At 47.5% G+C, this 17,456-nt stretch overlaps 1 protein-coding gene across 2 annotated transcripts in view; it reads left to right on the top strand.

Moving 5' to 3' along the window:
* DIP2A (DIP2 acetate--CoA ligase A) overlaps positions 1–17,456 on the top strand; it is a 784,944-nt gene that overhangs the window by 580,622 nt on the left and 186,866 nt on the right. For both annotated transcript variants that reach the window (XM_078681430.1, XM_078681429.1), the window contains one exon: positions 3,800–3,921. In XM_078681430.1, coding sequence (XP_078537556.1) covers positions 3,800–3,921 — 122 coding nt within the window. The remainder of the gene's footprint in view (positions 1–3,799; positions 3,922–17,456) is intronic.

Genomic DNA, 17,456 nt, shown 5'->3' with positions numbered 1-17,456 from the left:
GCTATTGAAGGTAGGCCACGTTGACTTTGTAACAATGCTGGCTTAGTCAGGTAAGAAAGAAGCTCACAATGATTACAAATAATACTCATCACTTCGTGTGTCTCGTGAGGGATAAGTTCTATCCTAAATCTAATGTCAATCATCAGCCTTGCTCAAGAGGGACCAGAATGCCAGAAATTAACTGTGACGATTTTACCAGACATTTTTTTTTTATGCACCAGAAATTTTGTGGCAGTCCCTGAATTTGTTAAAATTATGCTTGTGCTCCAGTTATCTCATTCTTACTTGGATCATGCCTGAGTTCCACATACAACATGCTCAGTTACTGCATGAAAGACTTTTTTGTATCCTCTTATCACTGTTGTTTATCTTGGAGGACTGCATGAAATGCTGCAAATGCCCTCCCAGGATTACCCAAAAATAGAGAGGGGGCTAAGTTATGGATCTCTGTTAAAATTATGAATACACTGGCTTATTTACAATGGCATGACAAGGGTCAATTGTCATACATTCTTCACAGTGTTGAGAAATTTTCGTCTTCCACTGATCTGGATGCTCAAGCCCTTGTGTAAACCAACGCACACCTTTATATGAGGGTTCACAGTAAGAAACCAATATTACAAAAACATGGCAAGGGTTGAGGATTAGGTCACACTTTGAGTTTGTGATGAGAGAGTATACAAGGAGGAGTCACTAATATTGGTTCTCTTGAATGTAGATGACTGACTCTTCAGTTGAGCTTACAGTTCTGTTTTTATTAACAACTATGACAGGGCTAGTTAGGTTTAAGCTAATTCTAGTAAGCTCCAACTCTTACCGTAACCCCTTTGTCCCTCTATTTGTAGGTGACATCTTGATTTAATGCTGACAGATGTGATAAAGAATACTACACAAGCAATCTTAATCTCTTTGATATCTTTCCACTGCAGTAAATCATCCAACAGCAGCATGGATGCAGGATAGTTGTTTTTCATTGTAGGAAGGTGGATATCTGACTATATGGTTACCCCAAGTTTTTGCCTTGTGTTTTGCTGGTTTTCGACTTAGTTGGCCTGGGATCCTGCTATTCAGGGCCCCAGGCTATCTGCTCTCTCTATAAAATGGACTCCATGTACTTTAGGTACATACCAAATTGGATATTGGGTCACCTCTGTGAGCCCCTGTATAGTGTACCATAGGTACCCAGGGCATAGGTGCATCCAAGGCCTACCAGGGGCTGAAGCATGTATTATGCCACAGGCTGATCACTCAGCTTGGGTAAGGTGGTGTAATCACCCCTTACTTAGATATAGTATTCCTATATGTTCGAGGCATGTGGGCTGCTAAATTCATATCTTTTGCATTAGATTGCCGCTATATTTACCCACATATATAGACACATATACACACCTATAAGTCACTCCTGTGGTAGGCCTCGACAATCCTGGAGGCAGAGTGCTTGGTTTTATGTGAGGGGGTGCCCTAGCATGAGCTGAGCCCCTCTGCAGCTTTCGGAACCTTCTCCTTATAGCTGTTCCATGATATAGCCATACCATATACTCTTAAGTGCATTATAATCCTCGCGGTTAATGCTAACTTTGGTTTGGCTTTATCAAAACAGGTCGTGTAAGGTGCCAAACACTTTGGAATACTACCCCCCCCCCCCCCCTGCCACAGACACGAGTCTGACCTCCTGTAGCTGGGGGAAACTCCAGCAAGGGAGGCCTGGACAATAGGTTTCCTGTCGAGGGAGGTGCTAGCACCTCCGTACTGTAGTGTATTGGGGCAGGGTGGGTTGAATAGAAAGATGCTTTTCCAGACACTGCCTGGGGCACACGAGGTGCTCCATGTATAGCCCGGTTCGAACCAGTTGCTGGGGCACTCCAGCCCTGCTCTGGCGCGAAACTGGACAAAGGGAAAGCGGTGTAACCACCCCCTTCTAAAGGTCCACCCATATGAGGGACCTAGCAGGTAATCCAGCCCCTAAAATCATTATAAAGAAAGGAGCTGTGTCTAGAGACATTAGATTATCCTGGACTGAAACTTTGAAACTGAACTCTTGGACCTTCGACGTTCTATACCGACTAGAAGACTGAAGACATCTCCCTTGTGGTCAAGGAGTGACCACCCTGTGCAAACAGGCACCACCAGTAACTTGCCGGTTTGCTTTGTCGACGCTCCTGCCGGAACCTGAAGACTCAGCGACTCAGGAACTGGACTCCCACACTTCTCCGACTCCGATCTACATCCACAGCAAAGCTGAGACGCGTGGCGGAAAAAGTGGCGTAGGACCGGACACCCTGGACATCCTGCATTTTGCTAACTGCTCGACTCCCGAGGTACCCTCGCAGTTGTGCATTGGGGTATGAGAAGCCACAGACCCGAGCGCCATTTGCACCGAAGCTCAGCCCTCCACACTCCACGAGTGCCGCGTGGGGCCTGCTCTTGCCTTTCAGCTCGACGCGTCTTCCCGGTTGCTAGCCCGCTGGCTTGTTAGCCCTCCGAAGACTTTCTTTTGAAACTACACCGCTTTCCTGGTTGCTCCAGGCTTGCTCCAGCTTCCCTGCAAAGGAGAAGCTCCCCAGACCTTGCTGGTCTGAACAGAAGCCAATCTTCACTTCCTTCGTGGATCGCGTTTGCCAAGGCTTGTTGGGTCCAATCCGGATACCGACACCGCAGTCAACTAGATCCTTCGTGGGACAGCTCGAATCCAGCTCCTGGTCGTCGTCGACGCCTCCTGGTCCTCGTGGCTGCAGAGACAAGCTTCACCTCCTCACCTGAGATCATTGCGACATCGCCTGGTTCCTTCCTGGTTCCTTCCTGGTCACTGGCTAGTGACCCAAACTCTGTCCCCTCTGCTTTCAGGTTCTTCACTTCTTCGATCCACTCTTGGATCCACTTGGACACTCTTCCACTGGCCGCCTGCAACACTTCTTTTGCAGATCTCCATTGAAAGCATCGACGAAACCCGACACGAAACGACACCTATGCACCCGGCTTCCCTGGGTGAGGTAACTCAAGTACTCCAGTGCTCCCCTGGGTATTGACTCTTCAAGTGTCCTAGTTAAAAGGGGTTTCACCGTAGTCCACCCGGAAGTGTCCATAATCGGTAACTTTGTAACTTCTTCATTCTCCATTATAAGTCAATGGTAACTCGCGACTGTGTTTAGACACTGCATGCATCTCCCGTGGGTCTCCTACTTCCTAACCTTTGGTTGTCTAGGGTAGCCCCAGCGATTCCCCAGGCCCTAGGCCTATTCACTAAATCTGAAGTGGTTCTTATACCACTTACTTAGTATATGGTTTGTGAGGCCCCTAGGGCAAACTGTATTTGTGTAACCCATCGTATGCTAATTGAGTAACTTGTGATGTACTGCGATCTCTGACCTCATAAAGAGTGCAGAGGGGTTGTGTTAGAAATAAATACATTTGATATATACCTTGTGTGGTGTCCTTTCATTTGGTATTCAAGGGATTATAATTGGTAAAACAGCTTGCTTCACATGCTCTCTGAAGTATTAGCCTATGACTGCTGGTCCATGCTACCACTAGGATAGCTTGTCTATAAGGTTGACTTTACAACCACCATCACTAAGGGTCGTTTAGACTGGTGCAAGGTGCCCACTAGAATAGTGGACATCATATGCCAGGCTAACTTCTCACATTCATGAGTGACATTTGGTGACATATGTACGCTAATGCATAATTAAGAATATGAAAGTTATGAAGTATTGTCTTGTTCTGTTATCCTGATCCAGCAAATATAAATTGTGTGTGTTTAAATAGTCATTACCATTGAGTCTTTCTTTCCTATTAACAGGCATAGACCTCATTGCAACATTCTATGGGTGTCTCTATGCAGGCTGTGTTCCCATTACCGTTCGGCCACCTCACCCACAGAATCTGGCTACCACTCTGCCCACTGTCAAGATGATTGTAGAGGTAAAGACTGTCTCTTTTTGATACACTGTGCGAAAATGGGGGAATATTCAGTCCATGTAAGAAGAGAATTTCATTAAGTGGTGACATTTCACCAAAATCAAAGTGGATGTATATAGTATCTGTGGGCAAGCTAAGCCTTTTCAAGTGTATGATAATTATTTTAAAAGTAGGCTTTACGTTTAACCACACTTACCAAATGCTCTGAGGCAAAAAGCCATAGAAGGTTAGTTGATCAGTGATGCGCTGAAGTACCCTACTGTGAACCGTGCTGTGTGACCAAAAGGCGACTTTTCTGTTGTATGTTTAAAAGCCATTTACAATGAGTAAAGCTCATTTTGGGGGGTCTAGCCTGCATATAGCTTGCCCCATTCCCAGTGGTCAAAGTGAGCACTGCTAACGCAAAGGGATCCCTAGATATTGCCAAAGGTCTAATGGGCAGCTACATTGTTCTTCCAACTCTTTCCATTTGTATTACTCACAGGGATAACAAAAGGAATAGAGTTTGAGGTCCACAAGTGTTTTATGAAATCAGTGATGCAGCGCAATCAAGTGTTCGATGAAAACACATCCCTGTATTTTTTGAAAGGAAACAAATAATATTTATGTATTAAAAAACAGATGTTATAGACATGTTAAAAGATAACGAATGTGTATGGCATGTGTAGCTTTAGAAGCTCTCCCCGGTGATTGCAACTGGGGCTGCGAGCTAATCGCGTGTTTACCAGTGATTTACAACTGAGACTGCATTTTAATAGCGTTTTTATCAGGATTTGACAATACTTGCACATTGATTGATAAATTCTATTTGGGGGCTCTTAAAACTGAGAAATAACTGGGGAATTATACTAGGCACTCTGACACCCTTGACACGCTTCTTTTAATCTTTTCCTACCACTGTTTGGGGCGATCTGCTCACGCGTCTGGCAGCGGTGGGCGCCATCTTGGGGTAGCGGGGTCAGCGCTCTAGTCGCGCAGGACTCCCGCCCTCCCAGCATACTTAAGGTAGGCTCCCGGTGGCCGCTTTGCCTTAGAAGCTCTCCCCGGTGATTGCAACTGGGGCTGCGAGCTAATCGCGTGTTTACCAGTGATTTACAACTGAGACTGCATTTTAATAGCGTTTTTATCAGGATTTGACAATACTTGCACATTGATTGATAAATTCTATTTGGGGGCTCTTAAAACTGAGAAATAACTGGGGAATTATACTAGGCACTCTGACACCCTTGACACGCTTCTTTTAATCTTTTCCTACCACTGTTTCGGGCGATCTGCTCACGCGTCTGGCAGCGGTGGGCGCCATCTTGGGGTAGCGGGGTCAGCGCTCTAGTCGCGCAGGACTCCCGCCCTCCTCACCCGGTTATAAAATGTGCGTTATCACCAGACGGCGCAGCGGGCTGGCGCAGCGGGCACGCCGGGCGCGCGCCGAAGCCGCGCCTAAGCCAAGCCCGTCTGCGCCCGTCCGAGCCTGGACCGAGCCCAGGGCCTCCTCCCTTACATCTTCGCCGTCAACAAGGTTAGTTTATACTGCTAATGAACTTCACAATTAAAACAACACTTTACTGAAGGTGCATGCTCCCCCGACATGCTTATTAGCTGACCCCATTGGAGGGCCATTTCTATGTACTTTGTGCACTAATAAGAATTCGATAACCCTAACCCCAAAACCCCAGAAACTGATACATGCTGCACTAATTAACGCCCGCTCGCTTCCTTGTCACAAAATTGACATATTGGAGTTGCTTAACACCTATGCTATTGACCTCCTATTTCTGACCGAAACTTGGGGAGACAACGCATCAGGGCCGGATTTTAAGGCTGCCGTGCCAGAAGATTACTGTGTCCATAGGCAGGACCGTATCTCTGCCCATAAAGGCGGGGGGATTGCAATAATATACCGCAATTGTCTCCGCGTTAAAGCCATTGATCTAAAACACAGGAGCTGTGAGGCGCTTGCCTTTACGATCACTCTTACTTCCAACCAAACATTCACAGGTACTCTTCTGTATCGACCTCCAGGCTCTCGTTCGAATTTTCTCTCACAACTCCATCAACTGAGTGAGCTAGCTGCAGACCACAAATACTTCACTGTTCTGGGAGATTTTAATTTTCACCTTGAATCTTTGTTAGATAAAGATACCGATCAGCTTATCAATGATCTTCTCTCTGTAGATCTCGAACAACTGATTACAGCTCCAACACACGAAGCAGGACATACGCTTGATGGCATATTTACTAACAATCCCCACATTATCAAGAATAAAATACTTCCCTTAACGTGGTCTGACCACTTTGCCATTTTATTTGATATCCAAATTAAAACCACAGCTCCCAAAAATACATTTCAGAACCCTCATTTAATCACGAGAGACTGGAAAAATCTAGACTATAATCAACTTGCACAGACTCTTACTGATGCCTTCTTGGGTATTGATAATGTAACTGACCCCAACATTGCAGCTACCACATACACTTCTATTCTAGAAGGGGCTTTTTCCACTTTAGCCCCATCTAGAACATTCAAACACAACAGGAAGACTCCTTCGGCCCCATGGTTTACTGAAAATCTTAGACTTCAACGACAACATTGTCGTAATACAGAGCGCCATTGGCGCAAATACTACAACCCATCAGATAAGACAATTTATAAAGCTGCACTTCATAGCTATAAGCAGAGCATAGTAATAGAGAAAAACATCTACTATACCACTCAAATAGATCAAGCTAGATGCAGCATGAAGAAATTGTTTGAAGTTGTAAACCACCTTGCCGAGCCACCTAACCCTCCTACTGAAACATCTCAAAATCTTTGTAATGTATTGGCTGATTTCTTTTCTGAAAAGGTCACCTCTATATTCAAAGACTTTAACCCACATGTCAATACTACTGATTCTTCTAATATTCAGATAAATGCGAACCCGATAGTTTTTACTGAATTCACCAGGATAAATCCACAATACATTCACAAATTAATTCAGTCAATCAAATCTGGCTCTCCTCTGGACCCCTGCCACCCTTCCATACTCAATAATATTTCTAATATTATTACCATACCATTGACACACATCTGCAACATTGTTTTCTACAGGTTCTTACCCCACCATCTGGAAAAACACCATAATCAGGCCACTCCTTAAGAACCCTTCCCTGGACCCCTTATTACCTTCCAGCTACCGTCCTATTGCTTCTCTGCCATTTCCAGCAAAGATTTTCGAATCGGTCATGAATAAACAACTGTCTGACTATATTCAAACTAACGACCTGTTAGATGACACCCAGTTCGGCTTCCGACAAGGTCACGGAACAGAGACTGCCCTAATTAAGGCGGCAGATGAAATAAGGGCCACAATGGATAAGGGTGGACAGGCTGTCCTGATTTTGTTGGACTTGTCGGCGGCTTTCGACACGGTCGATCACTCTACACTGATCGGCCGTGTCGAGGCCATCGGTATTAAACACAGAGCCAGAGACCTTATCACATCCTTCCTGGCTGACCGCAAGCAGGCAGTTAAGTTAGGTACTTTCACTTCACCTACCTTCAGCCTTCCATGTGGAGTCCCTCAGGGTTCCTCGCTAAGTCCGACCCTTTTCAATATCTATGTTTCGGACTTAGCGAGGGTAATAAAAGAGTATAACATCAACTTAACAACATACGCCGACGATACCCAGTTGGTACTTTCCATACATAAAAATGGACCCAATGTTGCAGCAAACTTCAAGAACGGTATGAGGGCCATTAGTAGTTGGATGGCTTCCAACTGCTTAACACTTAATTCATCTAAGACGGAGGTCATGCTCTTTGGAAGTATTCAACCTCTGTGGTCCCCCTCATGGTGGCCTGAGGAACTGGGAACTCCACCTCAACCAGTCAGTAAAGTCAGAAATCTGGGAGTAATATTCGATGACAAACTCCTTTTCCACCATCACGTGAACGCTGTAGTATCATCATCCTTTAACATCCTTAGGAAAATAAAGAAACTTTTACCATATCTTCCCATAGCTACAGGAAAAACACTTATATCCACACTGGTGTTTTCACGTACTGACTACTGCAACGCCCTCTTCCTCAACGCACAAAAAAAGGTAATTTCCAAATTGCAATTGATACAAAACGCTTCCGCCAGAGTTTTACTGGGCATCCCTAAATATAGCTCTGTCTCTGGATATCTGGACCAACTGCACTGGCTTCCAGTCAGAAGTCGCACGAAGTTCAAGGCCCTTTGCATTGTCTACAAGGCAATAAACAATATGGGACCCAAATTTCTTAGAAGTTCCTTTAAGCCTTTGGCAACCCCCAGAACGCTGCGTTCCAATACGGCTCATATGCTTCAGATTCCCAGAACTAGGAAAGTTAACTGGGGAGACAGATGTTTTGCCATAGCAGCGGCAAAATTATGGAACTCCCTCCCTTTTAATATAAAAACCAGTCCATCTCTGATTGTCTTCAGAAAACAATTAAAGACTTGGCTGTTCTCTCAACGATATGATCTATAAATCATTCTAACCTCAGTCCAGAAGTTCTAATTACTGGTATCAGCTTTTAGCCTTTAGCGCCGAGACACCCAAGGGTAATTGGAGCGCTTTAAAAATTGCAATAAATAAATAAATAAATAAATTCTGCTGCCATTCAGTGTTGTGCTCGGACATATGCAACTTGTTTTTCTTCAAATTCTTTCGAGTCACTCAGTATAGTGAGTGACTCTTCATGCAGTTGGTAATAGGCGTTAGCATCAGCTCCATTGTTAGTTTGTTTTCTTCTGTTATCTGGTTCGGATGTGCATCACTTAAGCTCTGGTGCAACGCCACGTGGTGATCATTATGGGATCATTTCAGTTATTCCATTGGCAAGAGACAATTGTTTTTTGCATTCGGTTCACCTTTGTTGTAGCTCCGATCGGTTGTGCAGCAGAGGACTCCTCGTTGTCCCCATCACAGGGCCTCACCCCTCTAGGCTGGCTCACCAGATTCCGTCCTTGCGAATGCAGACACTGTGATGGACTCTCTTTCAGTACTGTCCACAGTGTCATTCAAAGTACCTGTGGACAGACCACACACAGGTTCGCAATCCCTGTCTATTGCCAGAGTATGAACCAACCGCCTGCCTCGCCTTCTGGTCCAAGAAGAGTCTCCGGTACCAGCGCAACTGGCGACTGGTTCGACACACAAAGGCTCGTCAATAGAACAATGACACTCTAGACCTCTTTGGTGAGGATGTTCAAGAGGAGCCGGAGGCCAGCCTTTTAGATGACCAGCCGCTTCACTTGAGCCGAGAGTCGAGTTCTCCCTTGGCTGCTGAGACCGATGACCTGCCTCAGCTGGGTCAACCCCAGAAGATGTTGAGCATGAGTACAGTTTCCTAACTGGCTACCCATCGTCCTCGTTCACAGGCCGAACTCTGCTCCCTTGGGGACCAGGTGTCGAGCCTACAACCCCCGCAACAGCCATGTGGTCTACCACTGCATTCTAGTCACGGCCGGCACCGACACAGAGCTTTGGAGCCGACTTTGCTCCCAGCACCGAAACAGCCTCACTTGACCTCTCCTTCCTAGGTGCCATCAGCTCCCTCAACGGCTACAGGTCGCTCGATGCCAGCTCCAAAATCTCTTTGGAGCAGAAATACTGCTCTGCGCCGAAATCTCCATTATTGCAAAACTCACTCGTTGTTGACTCGACCAGCCAAAGCTCCTCTTAGGAGCACGAGCAGCCTATTCTTTTGCGTCTTGAGGAGGAGTTAGATGCTCGGCAGAATATAATTTTCATTCACCCACAGAAGGGCAGACGTTCAGCAGAACCTCCACCAAAGGTAAAAGACACCCCTCCCCCACCCCACTAAGAGAAAGCTAATCTTTGAAGAGCAATTTGCCCTGGAGCCGTGATCAACTCCAAAGCTGAAGAAGCACCAGGACCGGGGCACCAGTCCTCTTCTTTCTTGTCCTCCTCCTAGTCTCCCTCAATCTCCTCCTCCTCCTTTCCCCACGTCCCCTCTTCCTCTGTTATCACAGCCTCCTCCATCCCACCACCAGCACATAGACAACCTCCGCAACTTTCACCAGAGGCCTTTCCACATTCATCTAGTGTGGGGGGGGGGGTAGCCCTCAAATCCTTTGGTTCTCTTCCAGGGGATCCTCATCAATAGTCTATTAGAATATTCCCGCCCATGCGCGGGACCCCGGAAACACTATATTATATGTGCCCCACATATATATACTCATATATATATACATATATATATATATATATAAAACAAGCAATTGCAGCCAAAATAACCATAGAGCTGGATTATGCTGTAAAGAATTTCCACCATACATGAAACATATGCATTAGAAACATGAGAAACAACATCAAAGATTGCTTTGAAACTGTTTTAATGCTGAAAAAGCAGTAGAAATTCTTACTATATCCTGAAAGCATAGAAAGCTCCCAGGCTGCATTGGAAACACACAGTCTAAAAGACTGAAAAGCTAACCTGTAGCGGCATGCTACAAAAAACTGACACCGTGCCTTTAAGGCACTCATGACCCCCAGTATCCCATCATGCCTCAGGGGTGACAGTTGGGTCAGTTGTTCTTTCCGGCTCCTTCAGGAAGGATCCTGGATTCACAGCTCCACTATTTTTCTGATTTCTGACAGAAAATTCTCTCAGACTTCTACTTTTTCGACCCTACTTCGACGTTTTTCATCTAGTCAAGTAGGGTTTTCTCTTGTTGGTAAGCTTTTTCTTTTGAAAATGCCTGCCCTTTTTGACAAATGCCCTTCTTGTGGCAAGAAGAAGGCCAAGACAGACAGCCATGAGGTATGCATCCAGTGCTTACCTGAAGACCATGACCCAAGGACCTGCCCTCACTGTGGGTCTCTGTCATCAAGAACTTTAAAAGACAGAGAGAGGATTCGTGTCTATGTGCTAGCCCATAGGTCTTCTAGAGGGAGGTCCCCAGCCAAGAAGAGCTCCAAGAGGTCAAGAGAACCTTCAACGGGCGAGTCTTCTCGTCCTGCAGCTTCAGCGCCGGGCTCGGCGCTGAGAAAGGAGCAACCGGTGGGTCATTCGTCGAAAAAACGACATTTATCACCGTCGACGGCGGGCTCGCCGTCAAGAAGATCAGGTATGTCGTCGTCGAGATGTCAAGACCCTCCGCCATCGTCAACTCGGCGACGATTGGCGTCGAGAGATAAGACCCCTCCGCCGTCGTCAACCAGGCGGCGACCGGCGTCGAGGGGCGTTACACCTCTGCCGTCGTCAAGCAGACGACGACAGGCGTCGAGAAGTGTGACCCCTCCGCCGACGTCAACCAGGCGACGTTCGGCGTCGAGGGGTAAGGAGCCTCCGCCTTCGTCGTCATCACGACGTTCGGCGTCGAGAGCTGGCTCACCTCCGTCGTCGCAGGCTAAGCGACCGACGTCGAGAGCCCTGAGTCCTCCGTCGAGAAGGACATCTTCGCCGTCGCGTCATCGTTCGGCGTCGAGGGCGACCAATACCACTCCGCCGACGTCACGTAGACATTCGAAGTCAAAGACAACTCCGTCGTCGGCAACACCACGCCGGTCGACGTCGAGAGACCATTCCTCACGTCGTAGGCATACGACGTCGAGATCGCCCGATCCACCGGCGCCACAGAAACAGTTGCCGCCAAGGGAAAGGACTCCGTCGACGGTGGGACAACACCGGTCGACGTCGAGGGATCATCATCGCTCGGAGTCGAGGCATGAACGATCCAGATCGATGTCGAGACACCTTGAACGAGGATCCAGGGAGGTTTCTGTGATACTAGTGACTGAATCAGCCTCCCGTCATTCTTCTGGTTCTCCCAGATCAAGATCCAGAAGTCCTCGCAGATCTAGAAGTCCTTCCCGCAGACCTCCCAATGAGGTTGTGCAGTTGTCTCCCAGATGGAATAGGCCTCTGCACCATTGGCGAGACTCGGGGGCCACAAGACGGCTGCAGGAATATGTCAGCCCAGTGCACAGATCTCCACTGCAAAGACTTGTCGACGAAGTGGATAGACGCAGCCCTCCCAGGCGCAGAGAAGGATCGCCTGCGAGACAAGCTGCATCTCGTTCCCCTGCACGAAAAGACCGTTCAGGAAGGTCTCACGAAAGGAGACGCGACCGTTCCCCTAGACAGGTTGTACCAGCCAGAAGATCACGAGAAAGAAGAGCTTGAACACCAGCTACTTCTTCTACCTCTTCCATCCGCTCTTCCACATGGGATTACTCTCCTACCTTAGTGGATAGCCCTATCTCTAGGATTTCCCCGGTGGACGATATTAACACCTACCATGATGTCCTACAGAGGGGTGCTCTGAAGTTAAACATCGAGATGTCTGTGCCACAGGTCTCCACGACAGTGATCTTTGAAACCCTTCACCAAAAGTCGGGTTCTCGTCCAGTGTTACCGTTGGTCCCAGGGATCATGGACCCTGTCAATGATGTGTTCTTGGCCCCAGCATCAGTAAGAGCGGTTCCGGCTTGCATTCAGAAGAAGTATAAAGCCGCACCCTCTAAACCAACTTTTGTGAAAACAGATCCTCCCGCCGACTCAGTAGTAGTGGCGGCGGCATGAAAGACCCACTCAGTCTCTTTCTCCTCCTCAACTCCTCCTGATAAGGACAGCAAGTTGCAAGACTCGTGGGGCCGCAAGGTCTGTAGTTCTGCCGCTTCGACGCTTAAAGTTTCTAGCGCGGCTGCACTTTTGGGAAGATACGACAGAGCCTTATGGGACTCAATGGAACGTTTTAAATCCAAATTACCTAAGGAGGACCAGCAAGACTTCGAGGAGACCCTAACAGAAGGAAGTCTTGTTGCTAATCAGATGATTAGCACTGCTGCAGATGGAGCGATACTGGCGGGGCATACCTATGTCCATGGGGTATGTGCCAGACGTTCTTCGTGGCTGCGCCTGACAAGCCTCAAGCCTGATGCGCAACAACGCATTCTGAACCTCCCGTTTACCGGCACATCTCTTTGGCCAGCACACGGATGACGAAATGAGTCGGATGAAAGCCGAGCTCGACACCGTCAAGGCAGTCGGCCTAGAAAAAAAGAAAGTTCAAACGCCGTTTCAAGTCCAACAGAGGCAGAGGGGCTCAACAGAGGGTTCAAACCCCTCAGTGGTCCCAGAACAAACCCCAGGGCAAGACCCAGTTTCGGGGTGGTAAAGCCAACCGAGGTAGAGGAGGTCACCAGCAGTCCTCTACTTCGACTAGAGGAGGAAAACAATGAGCTCTGGCTCCCTCTGGCGCCGTTGTCCACTCCGGTGGAAGGAAGTGTTTCAAAACATCTGGAAGAGTGGAACAGCATCACGAACGACCGGTGGGTGCTGAATACACTGCGCAATGGATATGCTCTTCGTTTCCGTGCGCCTCAGCAGGACATTCCCCCAAAGAAATCTCGTCCGCACCAACTCGATCTGCTCCGAAAAGAGGTGAAGGCTCTTCTACAAAAACGAGCTATAGAAGAAGTGCCTCCCTCTCAAAGGGGAAAAGGAGTCTACTTCAGATACTTTCTTGTCCCCAAAAAGGATCAGGAAAACAAGTTCCGGCCCAACCTGGATCTTCGTGTTCTGAACAAGAACATAGTCAAGGAGAAGTTCCGCATGCTTGCTCTTCACCAAATATGTCTACATCTGCAAGTAGGAGATTGGATGTGTTCGATGGACTTGCAAGATGCCTACTTCCACATTCCAATTGACATGCGACATCGGAAGTTCCTAAGGTTTCTGATAGGCAACAAGCACTACCAGTACAGGGTCCTGCCTTTCGGGCTAAAGTCAGCGCCGAGAGTCTTCACCAAATGCATGGCAGTGGTGGCAGCCTTCCTGCACAAAAAAGGGTTTTTCGTCTATCCCTACCTAGACGACTGGCTCCTAAAAGGCCCATCTCCTCAGCAGGTAGAGAACAACTTACACCTTTGCCTGCTACAATTGCGCAGACTCGGCCTCCACGTCAACATGGAGAAGTCAGTAGCGCTACCGACCCAATCCTTACACTACCTGGGCTCCGTTCTGGATACAAAACTGGGAAAAGCGTATCCTTCGGAGGAGAGACTGTTTTCTATGCAGCAGAAGTGCAGAGTTCTACTTCAATCCCAGAATCCAACAGCGCGTCAAGTGGCGTCTCTGCTGGGTTCCATGGCGTCCTGCATCTTCCTAATTCCTCACGCCCGGCTGAGGATGCGACCTTTGCAGCAGGCTCTAAAGGATCAATGGGATCAGTCGACCGGGCTCTGGGAAGACCGGATCTATCTTTCCCAGGTGACGAAGACCTCCATCAAATGGTGGACTCAACCCTCGCAACATTCTGGTGGGAGTGCCTTTTCACCAATCTCTCACAACACAGTCTATAGTCACAGACGCGTCTCTCCAGGGCTGGGGAGCGCACATGGGGTGTCTGCAGATTCAAGGAAGGTGGTCAGAAAAGGAACAGACCTACCATATCAACATGCTAGAGCTTCGAGCAGTCCATCTGGCTCTGAAGTCCTTCCTTCCTGCACTCGAATCACACTCAGTTCTGATTCAAACGGACAAGATGACGACCATGTTCTACTTGAACAAGCAGGGCGGAACTCGGTCGCGTCCTCTCTCCCTGGAGGCACAAGCCATATGGCACTGGCTGCTTGCACGGAACCTCACAGTAGTGGCGGTGCACCTCCCAGGAGAGCTAAATGTCAAGGCTGACGCACTCAGCAGGCACTTCGAAGATCAGCCAGACTGGGTGCTGCACGACGAGGTGGTGGCAGACCTTTTCCATCGCCTGGTCATCCAGAAATAGACCTGTTCGCGGACGACGAAAACTCAAAATGCCACGCCTTCGCGTCCAGATTCCACCGTCCAGGGACAAGGGGGAATGCCCTTTTGATGGACTGGTCAGAGACATTTGCTTACGCATTTCCTCCTCTGCCCCTGATTCCGAAGGTGGTGTCCAAACTCATCAGATCCAGCATGACCATGATCCTAATAGCACCGGACTGGGCTCGGCAGTGGTGGTACCCGGACCTTCTACAGCTGTCGGTGTTTCCACCCAGGAGACTGCCCTGCAGGCCGGACCTGTTGACCAAGATGGGGGGGAAGATTCTTCATCCCGACCTTCCCTCACTGCACTTAACAGCATGGCTCCTGAGATCATACAATACGGACATTTAAATTTGCCATCTGATTGTATGCACATTTTAAAGGAAGCAAAACGACCCTCCACTAGAACGTCTTATGCGTTTAAGTGGAAGAGGTTTTTTCTTTGGTGCAGAGAACGTCACTTTGATCCCTCTTCAGCACAGGAGGAGGTGATTCTGCCTTACTTGTGGTACCAAGCGAGATCTGGTCTTAAGTATGCTTCAATCAGGGTGCACCTCTCGGCCATTACGGCTTATAGGAAATCTCTTACTCAGCCCTCCTTCTTCCAGATGGAGGTGGTCAAGGACTTCTTACAGGGGTTGAAGAAAGTGTACCCCCCTGTTAGAAACCCTTCTCCTCCGTGGGAATTAAACCTAGTGTTGTCTAAGTTGATGGGCCCCCCCTTTGAACCCATCCACAGATCTTCCTTGCAACACCTCTCGTGGAAGGCGGCTTTTCTAATCGCAATTACTTCAGCGCGCAGAGTCAGTGAGATACAGGCGCTGAGTACAAAAGAACCCTACACTGTTTTCCATCACAACAGAGTAGTCTTGAGGGCGCATCCATCCTTTTTACCTAAGGTTGTCTCTGATTTTCATATAAATCAGTCTATTTCTCTTCCTTCCTTTTTTCCAAACCCTACGACCCCAGCTGAGCGGTCGCTGCACTCTTTAGATCTCAAAAGGGGAGAGGTGTGGCGCCGTGGCCAGGGCGACTGACGCTTGAATCTGGGGATCACGGTTCGATCCCCGGCTCTGGCGGCAGGTTAGCCCAGCACCATGTGACTCTGGGCAATAGCTTGCTTAATCTTCCCGACGGCCCCCAGCGCCTAGAGACCCTTACGGGTGATTGTGCGCTTTACAAATGTGGATTATTATTATTATTATTATTATTATTATTATTATTAATAAAGAGTCCTTAAATTTTATTTGGAAAAGACCAAGGAGAGTAGAAAGACGGACCAATTGTTTATCAACTACGGTCCACTGAGGACGGGCTTCCCAGCTGCCAAAAGATCCATCTCCAGATGGATCGTCTCCTGTATTAAATTGGCTTATCAGCTTGCAGGCAAGCCCTTGCTTTTGTCACCTAAAGCTCACTCTACTAGGGGGAAAGCGGCAACAGTAGCTTTCCTACATGATGTCCCTATGTCAGAGATATGCAAGGCTGCAATCTGGAGATCAGTTCATACCTTTACAAGGCATTACTGCCTAGAATCTGATTCCAGGACTGATACTCAAGTAGGACAAGCCTCTTTGAGGAATCTATTTGGGTAGTCTGCGGCCTGTACAAGCTTAGTTTTTCTAGGCTTAGTAATGCTATTACTGTATTGTTACTCCTTTGCCCGCAGGGAGATGAGGTGAGGCTCGCTATTCTATTCTAATGCTTATGACTATTGATGAGGATCCCCTGGAAGAGAAGGATTAGTTACTTACCTGTAATCCTAGTTCTCTTCCAGGGGTATCCTCATCAAAGTCATAAGCAACCTACCCGCCTCCCCGGGCAAAGGATCTTTATTACTTTAGAGATATTGTTAACCTATTTGTTTCCATGGTTTTTCAGTCTCCGAAAAGAACAAATGACCCAACTGTCACCCCTGAGGCATGATGGGATACTGGGGGTCATGAGTGCCTGAAAGGCACGGTGTCAGTTTTTTGTAGCATGCTGCTACAGGTTAGCTTTTCAGTCTTTTAGACTGTGTGTTTGCAATGCAGCGTGGGAGCTTTCTATGCTTTCAGGATATAGTAAGAATTTCTACTGCTTTTTCAGCATTAAAACAGTTTCAAAGCAATCTTTGATGTTGTTTCTCATGTTGCTAATGCATATGTTTCACGTATGGTGGAAATTCTTTACAGCATAATCGAGCTCTATTGATATTTTGGCTGCAATTGCTTGTTTTATATATATATATATATATATATATACATATATATATGAGTATATATATGTGAGGCACATATAATATAGTGTTTCCGGGGTCCCGCGCATGGGCGGGAATTTTCTAATGCTTATGACTTTGATGAGGATACCCCTGGAAGAGAACTAGGATTACAGGTAAGTAACTAATCCATCCTTATGAGGCTCCATATGACTCTGAACCTCGGGGTAATCTGTGGGATGACTATAATGTTGTCCTGCCACGGGACATTGACCCTCATCTGTACCCTGCCAAGCCATACTCTCCCGATGACACCACCTCGTGTCATGAGGTTATTCACAGGGCGGAATCCTTTCACATGGTTGCATTTACAAACAATCCCTGTTGAGGAGAATGTTCTCCTTGAAATGCTTTCTAATACCCAGCATTCCACCCAGTATCTCCCCATGCTCAAGAGCATGTTAAAATCCACTCTGGACATCTTCAAAGACATGGTGAAGGACAGAGTAGATACTCTGCGGGTAGATAAAGCCTGTGCACATAGTGCCCCTCAACCAC

The sequence above is a fragment of the Lissotriton helveticus genome, chromosome 3_1 (assembly GCF_964261635.1).
Source record: "Lissotriton helveticus chromosome 3_1, aLisHel1.1, whole genome shotgun sequence".
Classification (NCBI taxonomy): Eukaryota; Metazoa; Chordata; class Amphibia; order Caudata; family Salamandridae; genus Lissotriton; species Lissotriton helveticus.
The sequence above is the reverse complement of the archived record's forward strand: the minus strand, read 5'-3'. Positions and strand labels throughout refer to the sequence as shown.